The 19,610-nt window shown below is 38.9% G+C and overlaps 1 protein-coding gene across 1 annotated transcript in view; it reads left to right on the forward strand.

Annotated features, from left to right (window-relative positions):
- The first annotated feature begins 2,880 nt into the window (after positions 1-2,880).
- Positions 2,881-19,610, forward strand: part of camk1da (calcium/calmodulin-dependent protein kinase 1Da) — a 46,446-nt gene continuing 29,716 nt past the window's right edge. The window contains exon 1 of the mRNA XM_079622448.1: positions 2,881-3,363. Within this exon, the coding sequence (XP_079478574.1) occupies positions 3,266-3,363 (98 nt within the window). The 5' untranslated portion in view covers positions 2,881-3,265. The remainder of the gene's footprint in view (positions 3,364-19,610) is intronic.

Below are 19,610 nucleotides of genomic sequence, written 5' to 3' on the forward strand. Positions count from 1 at the left end.
TTAGGGTTTGGTTTAGGGTTAGTTGCATGTAATACATTATATACTGTAATCTTAATGTACTGTATGTTGCATGTACTTGCTGTAGTCTTTGCAGTGTTATCAATACAGTACGTACATGCAACATATGTAACTAGGACACTGTAAAATAAAATGTTGCCAAACTTTCTCTTAAATCTTACTTTAAGAACAAAATGAATCTTATTAATTCAGAGTTTCCATGGAAATTTGATTTCCAGGCCTTGCAATTTAATATAATCTTCCAATGGACATGTGTGTAGTGAAAGATATTTTTCTAGTTCAGCTGTTTTCTGCTTGGCACTAAAATATTTCATCAACTGTTTCGTGCAGTTCTCGATAAAAATATTATTAAATCCTTATCTAGTAATCATAAGCAACTGAAAAATTAATTGAAAAGACATCAAAAGGTTTTGGAACACAGTTAAATACAGTCTTGAAAATGTATTAAATGCAATATGCACAATTGCTATTAACATTGCTATAACACAGAATAATAAACAAACCTAGTGTGTGGGTTCATGTTAATTTATACATAATAGTTCATCTACAGTAGTGGTCAAAAGTGATGAACAGGCTAGAAAAATTGACACTCTTTATTCAAATATCATACAAATTTTGTTAGAGATTTTGTATAATCGTGGTCAGATTCAGTCGTTTTATACTGTATTATGAATAAAAATGTATTTACAATGAACAATAGTATATTTATTAGTGCTGTCAAATCGCGATTAATCTCATCTAACATAAAATATTTTGTTTACATAATATATATATGTGTGTGTGTGTGTGTGTGTGTGTGTGTGTGTGTGTGTGTGTGTGTGTGTGTCTGTGTATAAACTGTATACACATATTATATAAACAAAAACTTTTATGTTAGATGAGATTAATCATGATTAATCGATTTGACAGCAGTAATATTTATATATTAAATTAACATTGACCTAAGTTAATAAATGCTGTTAAAAATGTTATATCTTTTATGATACCCATTGTTAACCAATTAAACCTTATTGTAAAGTAACACGCAATGTTCCTTCTCCCCAAAAAGTCCACTTATTTTAGTGTATTTAATGGGATGAACAAGTCCATTCAAATTAGATTTTAATTTGAATATGACATATGAACAACTACCAGTGAGCAAGTCTATATTAGCATTTTTTGCATGATTTGGCAATGTTTCCTAATGACTGACAAACCAAATGCTCAAGTGGACACAGGATTCAGAGGCGAAATATCTGCGAGGGGGGTGACTGTCAGATCAAACTGCTTAGATGTGCTGACTCAGAGAGAGAGAGAGAGAGAGAGAGAGAGAGAGAGAGAAAGAGAGAGTGAGAGAGTGAGAGAGACTAAATGCAAAGGGAGGGACAGATTTTCCTGAGCTGAGAAACTGCAGTGGTTTGCAGCTGGAATACTCATGAGCAGAGAAGCTGAGACTGACACACACACACACACACACACACACAATCCTCGCCGCTGACTGTACTGTTACAAGTGAACAGTCTGTGGCCAATCTGACACCCACAGCAGACATGTGTCAAGCAAGCTTCAGTGCTACTTTACAGCCTGTCTCAAACATGCTTTTTAACCCTTAAAAATTGTATAATGAGTGATATAGACATCTGAGCTCCTGGGGGGAGGGATAGTGAGTGAGCGTGCCTAATTTTTGGGGGAAATATTGAAAAGGTTGTCACTGAAAATACATGTCTTCAAGTGACCCATAAAAGCTCTGGAATCCTCTCACCATCTTTATCTAAAAGTCACACGGCAACTTGCTATGAGAAGGCCACCGACATCAAGGTGAATATTATTTTTTACAGTTTAATTCATTTATATTGTTTAAGTCACGGTGTGTTAAATAATCTAAGCATTTCCTGCACTTTTAAAGCTTAACAGTTCATTGCTAAACACAGGCGAGGCGTGTGTAGAACTCTGAAGCTGGTTTATGGATCATCATCAGCCTGCTAATAGGTGCCACCAGATGTAGCCAAAGTGTTGTTTTACCTTGACTTTGCCTAAACTATTTTGTCTAACATATTGACTTTGTTGCTTTAAAATGCAGTTACTATTAACAGTGATTAATATCATCATCTTGCATGTGCCATAATGCATATTAATGTGGCCACTGTTTTATTTACTCAGACTTGATTAAAAGAATTGATCTGAATGGATGCATGCTTTTTTCAGTTGGACTTGAGCATGCTTTTGGTGCAATGCGAACAATCCACACAAGCACACGATATCTCCTCCTCCTCTTCTCTCCTCTCTCATATGGCAAGCCATTTTAACATGTATTACTTAAAATTATTAGGATACTTTTTGTGGTAATAGAACATATTTGTAAATTCAAGGAAGACACCCAATAGAAACTATATATTTTTTAAAAATGGTATTATTCATTAGGGACCAGTACTTATTTCAACAGTGACTTGTTATAGTTCTTTCCACAATGCACAATGTTTAAATCTGTCAACCTGTTCCAGGTTTACTATTAACTGTTCATTAGGCCTAATACTTATTCTTTAGTTCTTTAGAATAGATAGTAGCCTATCTAATCTATTTTCCTACGAATTGAATAGACATTATAGTCCACCTTGTTTGTTAGTAACTAGTGAGATAAAAAAAGAGTACAAGTAACAATTCAGATTTATATTGTCTAGTAAGAAACTAGTAAAGCCAGAATAGATATCAGTTAATAGTTAATCGTTAAAGTACTGGTATCTAATGAATCGGTATACTAGTCGCTGTAAAAAAAATATTAAATTATTAACTCGTGACAACAACAGAAAAGATGCTTATTAGTTGAGTGTTAAAACGGCTTGCCATATTTCTCATGCATTTGCTTTTTGTCAGGTCGCGCGGTGAGGAGCACAGCATCTTCCTCCTCTTCATTCACTCACTCACTCTCTCTCTCTCCTCATTGCCATAACAACGGATGCAGCGCATCAGTCCGCGCGGGATCAACATTCAGCAGCCGCGCGCGGCGGAATAAACCCGCACCGGTGCGTTAAGACACCGCAAAGGTGAAACACGCACGCACGCGCCACTCTGAACTATTTACGTCAAACCGTTTAGGCTGCCTGAGGGAGACGAGCGCACTCGGGAGATCCTCACCGGGGTGGTTTGGTAACGGTTCAACCGGGGAAGGCGAGAGAAGAAAGAGCAGGAAGTGCAGCGTGGGAAAGCGGGGAAAGTCTCCGGGGATCTCCAGCTCACTTCTCCATCTACGGTCCTCCCCGATTTTTCTGCCATGGCTCGGGAGAACGGAGAGGCCGGCGGGGATTGCTCTTGGAAGAAGCAGGTCGATGATATCAAGGATATGTTTGAATTCAAAGAGGTGCTCGGGACGTGAGTAACTTTCTTTTGACTTTGACATGCGGCTATAACAGAACCCACTTATGAAAATTCACCATGGTAACCATAGTTTTCCATAAACACAGTAGTGGGAATACTGGTCTGTGAGTTCGGTCTGGTTTTGGGTTCGCTTGACAACCAGCTGAACTAAAACCCATATCTTAGGCTGGTTTAAGATGCTGCTTTCAGCACTATGATTAGCCTATAGCCTACTGTAAAAACCAAGATAATAATTTGTGATTACTTTCAAAAGGCTTCAGGATATTTCTTTCACTTTTTACTTATTCATTTTTGATTGCAGTGGTGGCGAATACCATAACAATACACTACATTAATAAGTTTTAATACTGCATTTTTAAAAGTGAAATAAAAGTGGTGCCAATAAAGTTCATTATACTTCTTTTGACCACTTTGAAGTTAATTACGAACAAAGATAATCGATTTGAAACTCATACCTGTATCATAACTGACTTCAAGTACCGAAATTATTGTGTCAAGTTAATGGATTGCCCCAAATATGTTATATTATAATGATACTAAACATTTTTACAGTGTATGGCTACCATAGTAAAATTGATGTAATGGAGAACTAATGCCGTATGCTCAATGTATTTTCCTCTTATTGTCTTGGTCTGCAAAAAAAACTAGAAGACAAAGGCAATAAATTATTAACAATAACAACCCTGCTGGAAAATCCATCCTAAAATGGTCCAATATATGATCATTAGTTGGTAGACCATCTTGGACCAGCAACAAATGCCAGTTGAAGGTCGTCAGACTGGTTTTGGACCAGCTAGAAACCAGCCATGTTCCCAAACACAGCTACCATCTTAAACGGTCTTTTCCAAGCATGAACGTTTTGTATTGGCTACACAAGAGAGGAGCAATAATGTTCTGATCTGGGTTTCATTATTATTCACTCCTAATCTAAAGTCCGAATGCACTGCAGAAATTGTATTTTTGCATCCTAAAAGGTATTTCTGTGAAGCTATTGTTTGGCTTGTATGAAGCATTGTTTGATGCATAAAGGTTCATGACGGTTTCCGCTAGCCTGCATGCGTTGCTCTTGCAGTGGTTGTGGTCATGCACGTGTGTTTGATGATAAACAGTGGGATTGTTTTGCAGTCTGCAGCCGCTTGCATCGCCATGCATGCATGTTTTCTTCCACCACACTATAGTGATTTACTCTCAGGTTGTTAGTTAGATGATATTCAATTCCTAAAGATGAACCTCTGTGCATCTACCATGTCTTACCTAAATAGTGATAGTTGCACTGATGCACAGTTGTTGTTGTGCATCCTTGCAGACCTGTATAGTGTTTATACAGTACGTGCTGCGGCGGGTCGCCCCGGTCGCTTTGACTGCAGTAATTTAATCTCTGCGTGCTAACCAGGGGAGAGTCGGATTAACCAGGTCGGATTATTGCACTGGAGGAAGACAGTCCTTGAATAGATTGTGTCCAAATTTCACAATGCGTGCATTAGAGGTTTACCTAAAGTGTAAGTTTCGCCGATTTTCAACCTGCTTTGTATCGACCCTTTTCACATTTCCGGGTTTCTCAGAAGCAGAAGTCGTCATAGTTGGGTAAACTTCTATAGCGGTGAATGAGAGACTACATTAAATATATTTTTTGTGCTCCAATTTGCTCAAATAGCAAAAGAAAAACTCCACAATATTATTTTCACAACTTTCAAAATGAGTAAAAAAAAAAAAGTAAGATTGATAACGGCAGTCGGAAGAGAGAAAGACCAATTTTACTGTCTCTGTATTAGAAACACCCTCACAGCAGCCGTTTTGTAATTTGATGTTAAGAAAATATAATACTAAGTATAGTGTTATAATAATAATAAAAACTATATATATATATATACACAGTAGTCAACATTTGAAGTGGATCAAAACCTTTCATCAAAGTCATACATGGATTTTGAACAATACCCAATCTTGTCTTAGTTCAACCTTTGATTAACTTATTTTATCCACTTTAAATGTTGACTGCATATTAAAACTGCGGGATTTACGATGCTGTTGACCGTTAAAACGCGTCAAGAGTCTGTAAAAAGGGTCTATTTGGTACAATGCAGCGACTGACACTGGTCTTTCAACGCTTCACTGTAAACTGAAAATAACTCATTACTGCAAACGATTACTCTTTGAATTCTTGCATCCTGGAACAAGTCGACACCGTTGTGACTAAAAGTTTGCTAAGAAGTATTTCCTACCAAAGCAAGGCGGTATTTGACTCTGATCAAACCCATCCAATAGGAGGAGACTGAGAGTGGCCTTATATCCAACATAACCAGTGCATCATGGGCAAAAGAAAAGACAACAGCCTTTTTCCTCTCTGTTATCTGTAGCACAGATTTAAACATTATTTTTCTCCTTTCTACCACACACACAGCCAAGTTTTATTCCCACCAGTGATTTACCCTTTTAACGATCACGTGATACTTTACACTATTGTTACACATTGCTTGTTAATATAATTACAGTGTCATTAAACAAGGTGTCACAAGATTACACTAGTGCAAATAAACTATGACCATGATTGTTCAGTTGGAGAAGTGTTTTGTAATAGAAGAGCTCTGACTGTGAGCACATCTATTAAACCTATGATTAGGTGGATCTGAGCTCTATGTGAAGACGCTGCCGTCATAGCAACCCAAGAGACAGGAGTCATGGCAACTCTGACTGGCCCGTTCAAGCACACCATTAAGAGGGTCTCACCGATCTTCATTTCCCCTCATATAAAAAAACGCTGCTGGCATGGTACGGTTCTCTTCGCCCACGCTCAGGCACACACACACGCAGATTTTATTTATCCACCCACAGTCATCCAACTGGTCATTATAAACCAGTACACAGCTTGCCTGATCTTTACTGTGTTCACACAGCATAGTGCTATAATTTCCTTTTGAAATATTGATTATTGATCGGGCTAAAATGGCGAGGAAAAGCTGCAGCATTCGTATAACCCTGTTAGTTCACTTTACCCAGGGCTTTTCCTGAAGGACGACAGCTGTGTTGACGTTTCCGGCAGAGTGGAGGGTATTTCTGCACATATTTTTTGACGGATGTGTCAAACTCAACAGTTGAGCTCTGCAGGGGCAGCTTTCTAAAACCGTATGTTTTTAGAAATGAAACGGTTTCTGCTCTGAGACCTCGACTATTTCACATCCTCTACACGACCATCTCACACTTGAAGTCACATGAATCATTCAGTTCGAGCTTGTTTAGTCCACGAATGACCACACTAGACTGACTTCACTTTTCTTTTTGTGTATGTAATGGAGAACTAATGTCATAAATGCTCATGTAGTTTTCTCTTATTTTCTTGGTAAGCAAAAAACTAGACAATAAATTACAAACAATAACAAACAACCCTGCTGTAAAATCCATCCTAAAATGGTTCAATATGATCAGAAGTTGGTAGACCATCTTGGACCAGCAACAAAGGCCAGTTGAAGGTCGTCAGACTGGTTTTGGACCAGCTAGAAACCAACTACCATCTTAAACTGACTTTTCCAAGTAACGTTTTGTTGTGGCTACACAAGAGAGGAGCAATAATGTTCTGATCGGGGCTTCATTATTATTCACTCCGAATCTAAAAGCAGAGTCAGAATGCACTGCAGAAATTGTATTTTTTTGCATCCTGAAGGTTTTTTGGTGGAGCTATTTTTTGGCTTGTATTGAAAGAAAAGAACTCATTAAAAGATGTTTGTTTAATGCATAAAGGGACATGACGGTTTCCGTTAGCCCGCATGCACATGAATCATTCAGGTCTCGCTTGTTTGGCCCTGAATGACCACACAAGACTTACTTCACTTTCTTTTTCTAGCTTTCTTGCTCTCTGTTTGTGCATGTAAGTGCTAGATCATTTCCTGATCTCTCAAACCGTACTTGTAAACCTTATGTAAGCCATCCTGTTTCTTCACGAGATGTACATCTTGGGGGCCAGGTGCATAGACGGTTGCAATGGAAGCTTTTTGTTTTTACTTTAAAAACCAAAAACACTTGTGTATTTGTAAGCGTTCTGTTGAAGCTTATTGGCATAAGTCAAGAAGCTCACCTCCTTCTAAGTGTATATTAAGTACGCTTTTATTATATAGTATGATGAGACGTATCATTCATGTCTGTTGCCAATTATGCACCGAAGTTGTATACTTGGACTTTGAATTTGTTAAAATTCATAACCCCTGGAGCAATTATTAACAGTGATGCTTACCATAACAAGCACCGCTATTAACAATATTATCACCCGCACAGCACGAATATGTAGAAATAGACTTGTTCACTCTGCCTAGTAGCCATTAGGGACATGATAATCCAGTGTTGTGTTTCATCTGTGTGTGTGAACACCTCCAGTGTTGTTCTCTGAACTGAATTATTCAGTATGTGGAGCGCCCAGAGGCCACAGGAGGTCATGTGATCACTCAACAGGTGCGTGTGCGCCAGGTACTGTGTACATGATGCTACTGTTAGAAAACTCTCAGAGCCACAATCTAAAACACACACATACCGTATCGTACGCCAGGTGAGGTGACTCGAGAGAAAGGAAAGGCAGAGGAGAGATAAAAAGAGAGAGAGAAAGAGAGGAAACATTGAGGTCATGAAGCCCTTAATTGCCTGCTCCATTTTCAGGCCTGTGCTCCTGGCTTTGTCCTCTATTTAGAATCTCTCTCTCTCTCTCTCTCTCTCTCTCTCTCTCTCTCTCTCTCTCTCTCTCTCTCTCTCTCTCTCTCTCTCTCTCTCTCTCTCTCTCTCTCTCTCTCTCTCTCTCTCTCTCTCTCTCTCTCTCTCTCTTTACTGTACTTTATTAAAGTGACTTTTACAGGGCGAGCCATAGTTCAAAATGAGATTCTATTATAAAATCCTTGTCACAGATACTCGCTGTGCTCTGTTATAAATGAGGGATGTCTGAGTTTTTTTGGAAAGTGTCTTAAAGGTACACTAAATCATTTGTGTGGAAAAAAATCATAGGTGGGAAAAAAAAGATGGCTGGGAACATCTCTTTTAGCCGTTAGCAGGTGCTGTGAAAAAATTAGTTTGAATTTTGAATATTTGATGAATTATAGTGCTGAAAGTGAGAGGTTTTGTATTGCGATAGAGAGTGTCTTCATGTTCAGTGATGTGGTAAGCTTGAGATCCTGAGTCAGCTGTCCGAGCCGGTGTAATCTTTAGCTTTAACGGTCTCTGCGTTTCAGACACAGGGGAAAGTTACACTTACTCTGACAGAAAATATCACAAAATTGCTTAATGGTGAAGTGTGTCATTTTTTTCATTCGCAATTACGTTCTCCAATCCTATAGTTTGCAGAGAGATTTGAAGATATTACACTTTTAACCTTTAACAGCCCATTTGGGAAAATTCAAACTGTTCAGAAAAGTGTGTTGAACGAATGAATGAGGCATTTATATAGCGCTTTCATATACTACTGTACACCCAAAGCACTTTACAATCATATCAGGGAATCTCTCCTCAACCACCAGTGGTGCGGTTGTTGAGTTTGAGTCTGAAGGAGTTGACAGCTTTGCAAGAAATCCTTTTAGAAATTCCTATCGGTCTTTTTTATTTATGTAAACATTCTTTAAACAATGATAGATTTACTGATTTTAAGCAAAACGGATTTGAAAAATCTATTAATTTTAAAGGGCAATTTTTTTTTTTTTCAGGTTTTTATTTAGGTATGATTTGTTTTTAATGTGTTGGTTTCGTGATGATAGATTTCTCTTATGTAAGTACATACTGTACACTTCCATTGAAAAGTTTAGGATCGGTAATATTTATTTTGAAAGATAATGTTTATGAAAGAAATCTCTTACGATCACCAAACAAAAGTACATTAAAACCAGTAATATTGTGAAATACTGTAACATTTAAAATAGCAGTTTTAAAAAAATATATATTTTAAATTTTAAAATGTGGAGATTTACCATTAATAGGAGTATAGATATTACACTCTTAACCTTTGAAGGCCCATTCACACCAAGGATGATAACTATAATGATGAGGCTATAGTTATAAATATAAAAGAATAGCAGAGTTCACACCACAACTATAACAATAATGCCACAGTTGATGAATGATAAAAACATTGACAGCCAATCAGAATCCATCCTGCTTTAAAGAGTTTGAGCATATAAAGCTGCAGACGACAAAACTGCAGCATGCGCTTATAATAAACAGAACAATATCGTCCGCTGCTTGTGTGAACGCTTATCCTTATGGTTAACGGTTCTTGGTGCGAACATGCATTTAACCTTTAACCCATTTTGGTTATCAAACTGTTTATAAAAATGAGTTGAGTCCAAGTCGGAAGAAGTTGACAGCTTTGCAAGAAGTCCCTTCTCTCTTAACTGGGCCCCTGTGGCACAATCTGTTTTTGAGAACAAAAGCACGCACAGTTTTGCAAGTTTCCTCTGATGCAAACATCTTGTGACTGCTCTAATAGATCCCCCCCATGTGTGCCGCTCACACAACCATCTGCTGCGCCGTCGACGAAGCCACCGTCAGGTATTAACATGGAGAAACTACATGATAGGATCTTGTAAGATCCTCATGAAAGTCCTCATCCGATACACGTTGACAGGTTGGTTGCAGGGAGTTGTGCTTTGGGGTCATGTGCCGGATTAATCTGCCCTGATCAAAGCAAACGCCTTCACAGTGGAGGAACCCGTCTGGAGATTATCCTCTCCCTTCCATCTCTCCTCAAGCTCTGCTGTCTTTGGCTCACTCGCTCACTCAACCGAGTGTACGGTCTGGTTCATGCCGTCACTTTCAGCCAAGAGGACGACCGTCTGTACTCGTGTCACCAATGTTTATCAGCAAAGCTTGTTCACTTAACAAGAGCGGGCAGAATCTGAATGAGATTATGCCCAAATCCCATCTGTTGCTGACAACATGGGCACCACAACACGCCACCCACAAACAGTCGTATGTGTTTTTACAGACTTCAACTTGTCTTGTTGCATTTGATGTACTTCCATTTGCATTATAATGCAACTGTGCTACAAATACTCATTCTCAGTCACTTTAATGATCTGGGTTGTGCATTTTTTTGTAATTCTCTGTTTCTAGCCATCAACATATAAAGAAGTTTATCTCACTGCATGTACAACAATAATCAGAGTAAGGACTTAATCTCGGGAAGATGTTTACATGACACGCACAAACCTTTTCACTCCTGTTTACATGCAATTTTCATTATTCTGATTATTCTCTAAGAAGTGTGGTTATTTATACCGCCATTATCACATACCCCAAAGCACAACACAAATGATGAACTCACACACAGACCGTATGAAATGGTCTGGCCTCGTCATTTTTCTGTGGCGCGCTTAAAATTACTGCATTATATTAATATCCCGCAACGTTAATGTTAATGTCAACGTGAAATCAGTTTCATCAGCAAACCAAAACTGCATATTCCCACTTTGCAATTGATGTGATTAAAGTGTTTACATGTCTGTTTATTGCAATTAAAATCAGCATACACCACGTTTACTACAATTATGGTTGCTATGATTTTATGAGCTCAATTGGATAAAAGTATTGTGTTTAAATGAGGTATATTTTAATCACATTATTGCCTGAATCTCATTATAATCGCATTATGAGGAGGGTGCACCATCTTCTGGAACACAAAAGAAGATATTTGAAAAATATCAAGCATTGGGCCCCATTGACTTCCATTGTATGAAACGGAAAAACACCACCTTTCAAAATATCTCTTTTTTTTTCCACGGAAGAAAAAACATCACTCAAGTTTGGAATGACATGAGAGTGAGTAAATAATGGCGATATAATGTTAATGTTCAGTATGACGATTGGACTCTACCTGCTGAAGTAATGGTCATGTGATGGTGTTTAAAACATTTGTTATATGAAATCTGACTGTACAGACTGTAACTGGCATTTAGAGGTTTAGTACCTTAAATGACCTTTTTATGAAAATCCCCACACTACTATTTGGGACATCCCCACACAAAAATGTTGTGCCCACAAGGAAAGCAAAACCTGCCCACACACACAGCGCATCACACACCGCTAATTTCAAGTAGGATTAGACTCACTAACACTCCTTTCAAGTCCATTAGGGAGGAAAGCATTTGCCTAGCAATGTTTTTATTGACACTTTGCAGCCCCTTTAAACATATGCGAGTCATTATTATGCCCTGCTTGTCGTGTAGCATGTATAATATGGCTGTGATTAGTGGGTTTGTATTACATCTCAGCTAGGGTTTTACTTGATGTTTTCATAAAGACCTGTATTTCAGCATAGCTCACTAATGTTGGATTGAGAGTCCAATTAATAGCCGTTGCGGCAAATACGCTTGTTTTTGAAATTGTGAAGCATTGCGGTAGATTGATTTATGCCATTCCTCTTGTTTTATTAAAGTCTACTCGTTAGTAACATAATGCATTCAGAGTGTGGTTTCCAACAATGTTCTGAACTTGTGAAGATGCAGTCACATGCATGTTGTTTCAACTAGTGTCTTATACAGGGATGAACGTGTAAAGCTGTAATTGCAGGCTAAATGAATGTCACTGTGTACCATCACCAACCAAAAATAAAACGACATGTTAAATTGTTTTCCTCTTCAGGGACTATTTCCCCCGATCTGGTTCAACTTTAATAAGACAGTATTTGTTACAAAATGATTGTAACAGCACAGTGCACACTATATCACATACTATTTTACATTTTAAACAGAGCCACAGACATATTTTATGTCCAATTACTTGACCTGTCTGTCCTCTAATGTAATTTGTTCTACTGATTATTCAGTGCTTTCAAATTAATATTTTAATCAAATAGATTTCCAAATGAAATAATTTTTGTGTAAAAGTACAGGTCGCTAAAATACATTCACTACTTGATTTATTAAAGTGTGAAAGGTGAATTTTTGTTTTATTTGCAATTTTGCATCTGGGTGGCCTTGCATGGTGCGAATAAGTGTGTATAGCGCACTGTTATTGTTGCTTCCATGATTGTGAATGAGTGTGCGGCTCCTCCTCCCATTTCGATGCGTCTCTTTCAGAAAACTTGATGCCAAAAATAGAGAATGAAGATTATTTTCCTGCATTAGCTTTTAGTGTTCATTACTGTCATTATCTACAATCTTCCACTTGTCACTACTTCTTGTTCTAACACGCTCATAAACATGAACTCGGACACAAGCGCTGCCATTATTTTGGGATCAACCTCCGTTTATAAGTAGTGACCAGGTTTTCTGCCCAGTCGGGAATACGGATCTTCATTTAGCCTAGCGGCTCAGGGCTTTGGCATTCACTGTGAGTCCTGTTGATAAATAGTGCAGCAATTTAAGACTATTACGTTAGCCACATTAATCTGTATCAACGTCAACCTTAAGTACTTTCACGAGACTCAAGTTGTTTCCTCGATCGCTATCTCTGCTAAGCCAGGACTGGCCTACAATGCGATTGGAGCAATGGGATAAAGTCATCATTTGGAACCGCTTGTGAGGGAACAGACCGTCTGGGTAGAGGATAGTGGTGAAGCTTAGGTTGAAGTGTATTGGAAAGGGCACTGGAAGTAAACTAGGCTACATAAAAAAACCCTTTTTTTGGAACAGCATGTTCATTATTCTGCTTGGCCTTTAACTATAAGCCCTGCACTGATTCTGAATGCATCCTTACAAGAGTGGAAAATGGGGATTAGAGTATAGTTTCAACTTCACGGACCGGTTATTTCATACAAAACAGGAAAATGATAGCAAACTCTTTTTAGATTGTCCTGTTTTCACCTGTACAGGTTTTTAATCAGTCCGCCAGGAAACCAAATGATGTACTAAGCTGATTTTATTAACAAGTACTAATCGTTCAATATAAACATGATTACATAATTGTGAATTGTTCGATAAATGAATAGGCCTAATGGTTAAATATTCATTTCATACTGTATATTTTGTAATGCCTAAAATCACTTGTAGCATTGAACACAATTGATTTTAGTTTTGAGATTTTTTTTTACATTTATTTACACAAAATAGTATCGAATACTATTTTGATGAAATTATTTAAAAATAAAACGTTCAAAAACAGCTGTTTTACATGCTAAGAAAGTTAAGTGGACATGAAACAGAAGTTGCAATAGTCTTCCCTATTATCACTTACAGTATATCCGACTAATCCGAGTGAAACAGCTTCTCAAACTAGAAAAAATGTAGGAAAAAATCAGAGGAGAGATGTCACTGCAAGAGGATTGGAAGTTATTTTGATTTATCATTTATAATAAGCACTGCCATAATCCATAAAAAATAATAAGATTTGTCAATTTTGATTTCATGGTGACTTTGTGTGTTCCCAGGATTCTCATCTGCCCTCACGCTCCCTCTTTATTGTTCTGTCATATCTGATTCTAGTTCTCCCTGCTCTTTTTTATAAGACTCAAGCCAATTGCAGGAACCCCACTGTGAGCGTGACCTGATCCACGTGGAAACCCAGAGAACAAGGCAGAGCATTTGACAGGCCTCCTTCTTAACATCACAGCAACGTTGCAGCAGAGTCTTCTCCAGCAAAGCAGCTTGCCATTACAAAGCCACTTCAGTTAACATTATACAAAAAGCAAATATAGACTATAGTTTTGAATTGAATAATGCTTTCACTACTTAAAGTGGCATTAGTGGCCACATAGAGGTGACAAACATGAAGCCAACATTGGCCAGTATTTCTAGTAACGCATCTGACTACTTGATGATTATTAGAAGTGCCACAACAGTCAAAAAAAACATTTCAGCCATTTATGAACATTTGAAACTTCATTGATTTATGCAAAATGTGTAGTGCTCGAAGCCGAATGGCTAAGTGGCTGTTGTGTGGGCATGGTTTTGTGATCATCAGTTCCCATTTTCTTCAGTGTGTTCGTCGTCCACCACACCCTCCCACAATGATACGCTGCCGGAGTTTAGCAGCGCTCTGCAGCATTTTGTAAACGTTCTCTTGTATAACACGCATGCTAGCTTTAGCGAGAACACGAGCTGACCCGCTGAGCGAGAGGGAGGTCAGCATGACCCCAGATATCTGAAAGCTCAGTCATTACCCCAGTGCTAAATGCCAGCTGGTCGACACATCATAGCACTACCACCCCTAAACCACTGTAGCTCCTGGCATAAACTACACAAGACTGCAAACAATCATATCTGGACAGATTTCTTTACTTGTCCACATAATCGAATAGCTAATCAAATAACTGCGACCTTTGATGTTGTGTCATCTGATGCTATGACAGCCATACATTTTGAAATGTGGCTTAAGTCTCCAAATACTTTTTGAAGCTACTAGATATGAATTTCCTCAGTATTCCAGTAAGAAGAAAAAAAACTCTTAATTTCTAACTGGAGGGCCATGTTCACAGAACCGATGAAGAATAGTCTAATAATTGTAATGGACGGTTAATAATTAATGGTAGAGGGAGTTATAAAGTTCTTTAGTTAATGAGTATGAAATCTCCAACAAATGTCAGCCAAAGATTCATTTTAAACTGATTTTATATGTGAAAGTTTGTTTTCTGATAGATGTTCTAATGACAGCCGGCCCATCTCTAGAGTTTGCCTCAGTCCTTTCAAAGGTTTCTTTTTCATTAAGCTTCTCTTTCCACATCACCTCTTTCTCCCTACAATTCTCTCTCTCTCTCTCTCTCTCTTTCTCTGGCCATGTTTCATGAGAGACCTACTTTGAAGAAGTCCCATTACAGGTTCTCCCCTCAGAAGGGATCTAAATAAAGTAACTTTTAATGCAAGTTTCTTGTATGTGCCATTTGTGCAGCCGGGGCCGAGGTTGTTGTCCTTGAGTTGTGCTGGTCTTGGACTGCAGTGAGGTCAAACATATAAAGCACTCTTTTACCACTCTCGTACACTCCCTCTCTCGCAATCTCAGTGTTACCAATTCTGTCTGTATAATTATTATATATAGGCAGTCGTTTGAATCCGTAATCCTAAATTTGAACAATATGTTGAACGATATACAGAGAATATGTGCATTGGCGTTGCAACTGCTATGCTCAAACCGCCGACAACATCAAGGTTGATTCATCCCCACAATATCCCAGCATGCTCTTTTTGTGATTTCTCTGGGGTACCTTAGTCTGGTCCGCGCTCTGTGCGTGTGCCGGGACAGGCTATTACGCTGACTGATTTCCTTCTTCGTCTCGATTGTTCACGTTCATCAGATAAAGCTTATCTCTCTACCGTGCCATGAAATATGAGACATGAAGAGGATAACCCGAGATGCATGACTCTTTCACTCATATGCATAAGCTCTGTTCTAAAACCCAGTGAGCTTCCTACTCAGACAACATATTAAGGCATCATAGGCATGAAAACTGAACCAAAAGACAGGCAGCAACGCTATGCTTCCTTCTAAAGGCCAATTCACACTGCGCCGACAGACACCCACTAACGGCAACAGGCACTTTGTCAGGTTTTATCGGATCAGTGTGTTACCTGTTGGTGTTGGTCTGTGCTTGTTTTGGCCAATTGAACAGGTCGTGGATTGTCTACAAATGTTTTGGCTTGCCACTTTTTTGACCAAGCCTTTATAGAGAGCTCACTAGGTTTAAGAACACAGTTATACGTTTGCAACTGATCTCGATCACAGCCTGAATGGGGGTCTTTTCCTGTTAGTGGCTGTTACTGTACTAATTTAGCCCCCTTTCCCGTAACACGATCTGTAATTGAGGTATTTGCATAATGGCCTGCGGTTGTTGTACAAGAGTGCTCATCATGTCTGTTTAATTGAAAGCTCTTTGTTGTAGTTTATGGAACAGAACGTTCAAGCGCAGTCCCTCCATTGATGCGCAAACTCTCACGTGGAATAATTTCTGTAAATCAAGAGTGTGTCAGTGGACCAATCACTACATGTGTGTGTTTACATGATCAGTTGAAATTTACTGCGCAATTGTTAGCTTAAAAAGCTGTTTCTACCTGATTTGAATTTAATTAGTGTAATCTTATGTAGTGAGTTTGCAGCTATCATACTGTTTTTGAAATTTGCTTGTCACAAATGGTAAAATACATTTTTATTTATTTTTTAAGGTTATGTTTGCCTCATAAATGTTCTGTTCTTTGCAAAGGATCTTCCATTAATGGAAGCTGGTTCCATAATAAAGAGGAAACGTAAGCCAGCCAAAGTTCACTTACTCAAAGCCTGCGCCTTCAATGGCCCTGGATGTGTGTGATTATTTAAATGAGTTTGTAATTCACTGACAAAGCCCTGATAATACTGACTGGTATAATCCTGTGCATGCTCGGCAGATGCTTTATTGCTCCTGTTAACATATGTCTTGCCTTTCTTGTTGAATGTGTACATGTGACAGTCGGAGAAAAAAAAAAGGATAATATTTTGTATGTCTCAGCCTAAAATAATGAAAATACTGTCATCATTTACTCACATTCATGTCGTTCCAAACCTGTATGATTTTCTTTGATCCGTGGAACACAAAAGGAGATGTTTTGAAGAAAGTTCATGCTACTCTTTTCCATACAACAAAAGCATACGTTAACCAGTGTATTACCAAAAATATTTTAAAACTATACCATAGCTTTGTACTCTAAATTTAAGACGCTATCCACTGAAATTGTAATTCAAATTCAAGACACAACGTATACACGGCAACTACTGCTGTTTGGTGTCAGTAGCAATTTTGGTACAATGCATGTGGAAGTTTTCAAGTTTTAGTGTGACAACTCACATTAAATGGCTTCACAAGACTTATGGTCCTTTATGGTGCTTTTTTCCCATGACAACATCTGGTCACTATAATATTAATTGTATGGAAGGATGCAATATGGAGAGAAAAAGCAGTTCTTCAAAATGTATTTGTATGGTTTTGGATTAATGCGAGGGTGAGTAAACACTTTTTATTCTTGGAATAAAAATATGACACTGTGTGTGTGTGTGTGTGTGTGTGTGTGTGTGTGTGTGTGTGTGTGTGTGTGTGTGTGTGTGTGTGTGTGATTCCTGATGTGGATCACCTCCCATATTTCCTGGTTAAGTATCAGATCAGTGGAAACAACAGAACAGGATAGTGTGTGTGTGTGTGTGTGTGTGTGTGTGTGTGTGATTCCTGATGTGCATCACCTCCCAGATTTCCTGGATAAGTATCAGATCGGTATTATCAGATCAGTGGAAACAACAGAACAGGATTTTATTTGTGTGTGTGTGTGTGTGTGTGTGTAGTTTTATGTGCTTAAGGGATTGTCTGCTCCCTTGACACAGACAAAGCAAATTTATCTGAAGGAATCAGGTAAGAGGTTGCGATAGCTGAATCCTCTCTGGTTTGTTAGCAGCAGAAACATGAGGCTAGATGGTACGCGTCTCCTGCTCAAAGCAGTAGAAACGCTCAGATCCGACTCTGCCTGTGATGTGATTTGATCACATATCTTAATAGAGTTACCATGGAGCTTCATCTGTGTTCCCCCACAGTGCCCTTGCATGCATTGTTCTGTCTTGCTGTTTGCAGGTGCAGCTACAGAGAGAATATGCAGGCTTCCTGTGGTTTGTACCGTGTGCACTGTTACTCCATTCACAGTGCAAAAACACACAATCCGCCAAATTAATGTTTGGTAATAGAGGCTTTTAGGAAGGGGGTGAGATCTCAGCTGTGTTATTCTGTGAGAAAAGTGTGTGTTTTGAGGGCACAGGGTGCTGGGCTTCTTCAGATAAGCGTATTAGTGTTGCTTCATCCAGACTGGTGACCTAACACTGACCCTTTTTATTCATCACACATGTTTGTGGCCATGCACACACGGGTAACATTCTGTCATCTTTCACATCTTTCAAAGAAAATGAAAAGAAGTTGTGCGTGGGCTTTTAATCTTGGGATTAAGTAAAGTTAAAAGACAGGCATGGTTTTACATTTTCTGAAGAAAACGTGTTTAAAAGTCTATGATGCTGTGTGGAAGTGTTGTGGATGGTTGCCATGTTTTTGCTAAAGGGTTGCCAAGGTGTCGTGAGTGGACTAAATCTACAAGATGTACTACATCTTCTGAAACATAGGAGGCTGGTATGAGCAGCTTTATTCGTCTCCTCCGCTGATTTCGAAACATTTCTCCATTATATTGTCATTTTCTGCTCATCTGGCACTTTGTAACAACACAACCTTGTTTCTGCAGCAGCTTTCAGCATGTTTCTTATAACAACGTCTGACATTTACGTTTTACGCGGTGTGAGAGAATCTCATAAACCACGTGAAATCCGATCAGAGCCGTCAGACTGAAACGGATTTCCAAAAATGCGATTTGAATATGTAGCTGAAAACGGATTGGTAAAAATCGCATTTCATGTGATTTTTTGCCGTCCACACTTGCTAAATCTGATCGGATTTCAATCGGATATGCACAAAAATCGGATTTGGACTGATCTGAACGTAGCCGTAGAGAAGGAGCAAGAGGCAGTAGGAAAGAGAAAAGTAGGATTTTGCAGCGATGAAATGGAGGGAGCGCACAGTCAGAATGAGAAGATAATAAGACGTGTAATTACCCATGGTCCTTTGGGCCTGCCCTGGATAATATCTCAGGAAGAGTACGAGCAATGCCAGAGTGGGTGTTCTTTTACTGTGCTATTTTGTGCAGATCACGCTCCGTCCCTCATCCCCCATGTGCCCTGCGTGTCCTCGTGTCTTCCTGGCCCTCACAGATCTGTCTGTTTCACGTTTGTCTCACGTCTTGCAGTCAATAATCATCACTGCATAGCCATGCTAACGCTGAATTGATGCTCCTATGACGCTGAATATGACACCTTGGCTTTAGTAATTACCCATGATCCTCTTGCCTTAAAAAAAAAAACGTTCAATTAACACTGGTGGGCATTGAGTGCGAATGTGTTTGATCAGATTTCAGTGATTTTAGAACAATCCTCCAAACATTCATCTTGCCGTGTGTGTGTGTTAGTGCAGCTCTATGACTATGACTCAGGGCTTTTTACTGAAATTACAGGCTTCTGCAGCCCACTGGTCGTCAAATGAGTCACGACCTTAGGGAGACGTAGACACATAAACACACACACATCTCTGATCACACCTCGTCAATCGCACCCACACACTTGTATTTGTGCCAACGGCCATAGATAAGTGTCAGCATGAATCACACACCATTATAAACTTTTTCACTGTTAGCGTGTCACACAACAATAGAACTTATTTGAAGCATGGGGCTGATCGATATGCATGCACACACAAAAACTCATTTCTGATACCCAGGGCCAGATTTACTAAACAGGGC

This window comes from Phoxinus phoxinus (genome assembly GCF_949152265.1).
Source record: "Phoxinus phoxinus genome assembly, chromosome: 9".
Lineage (NCBI taxonomy): Eukaryota > Metazoa > Chordata > Actinopteri > Cypriniformes > Leuciscidae > Phoxinus > Phoxinus phoxinus.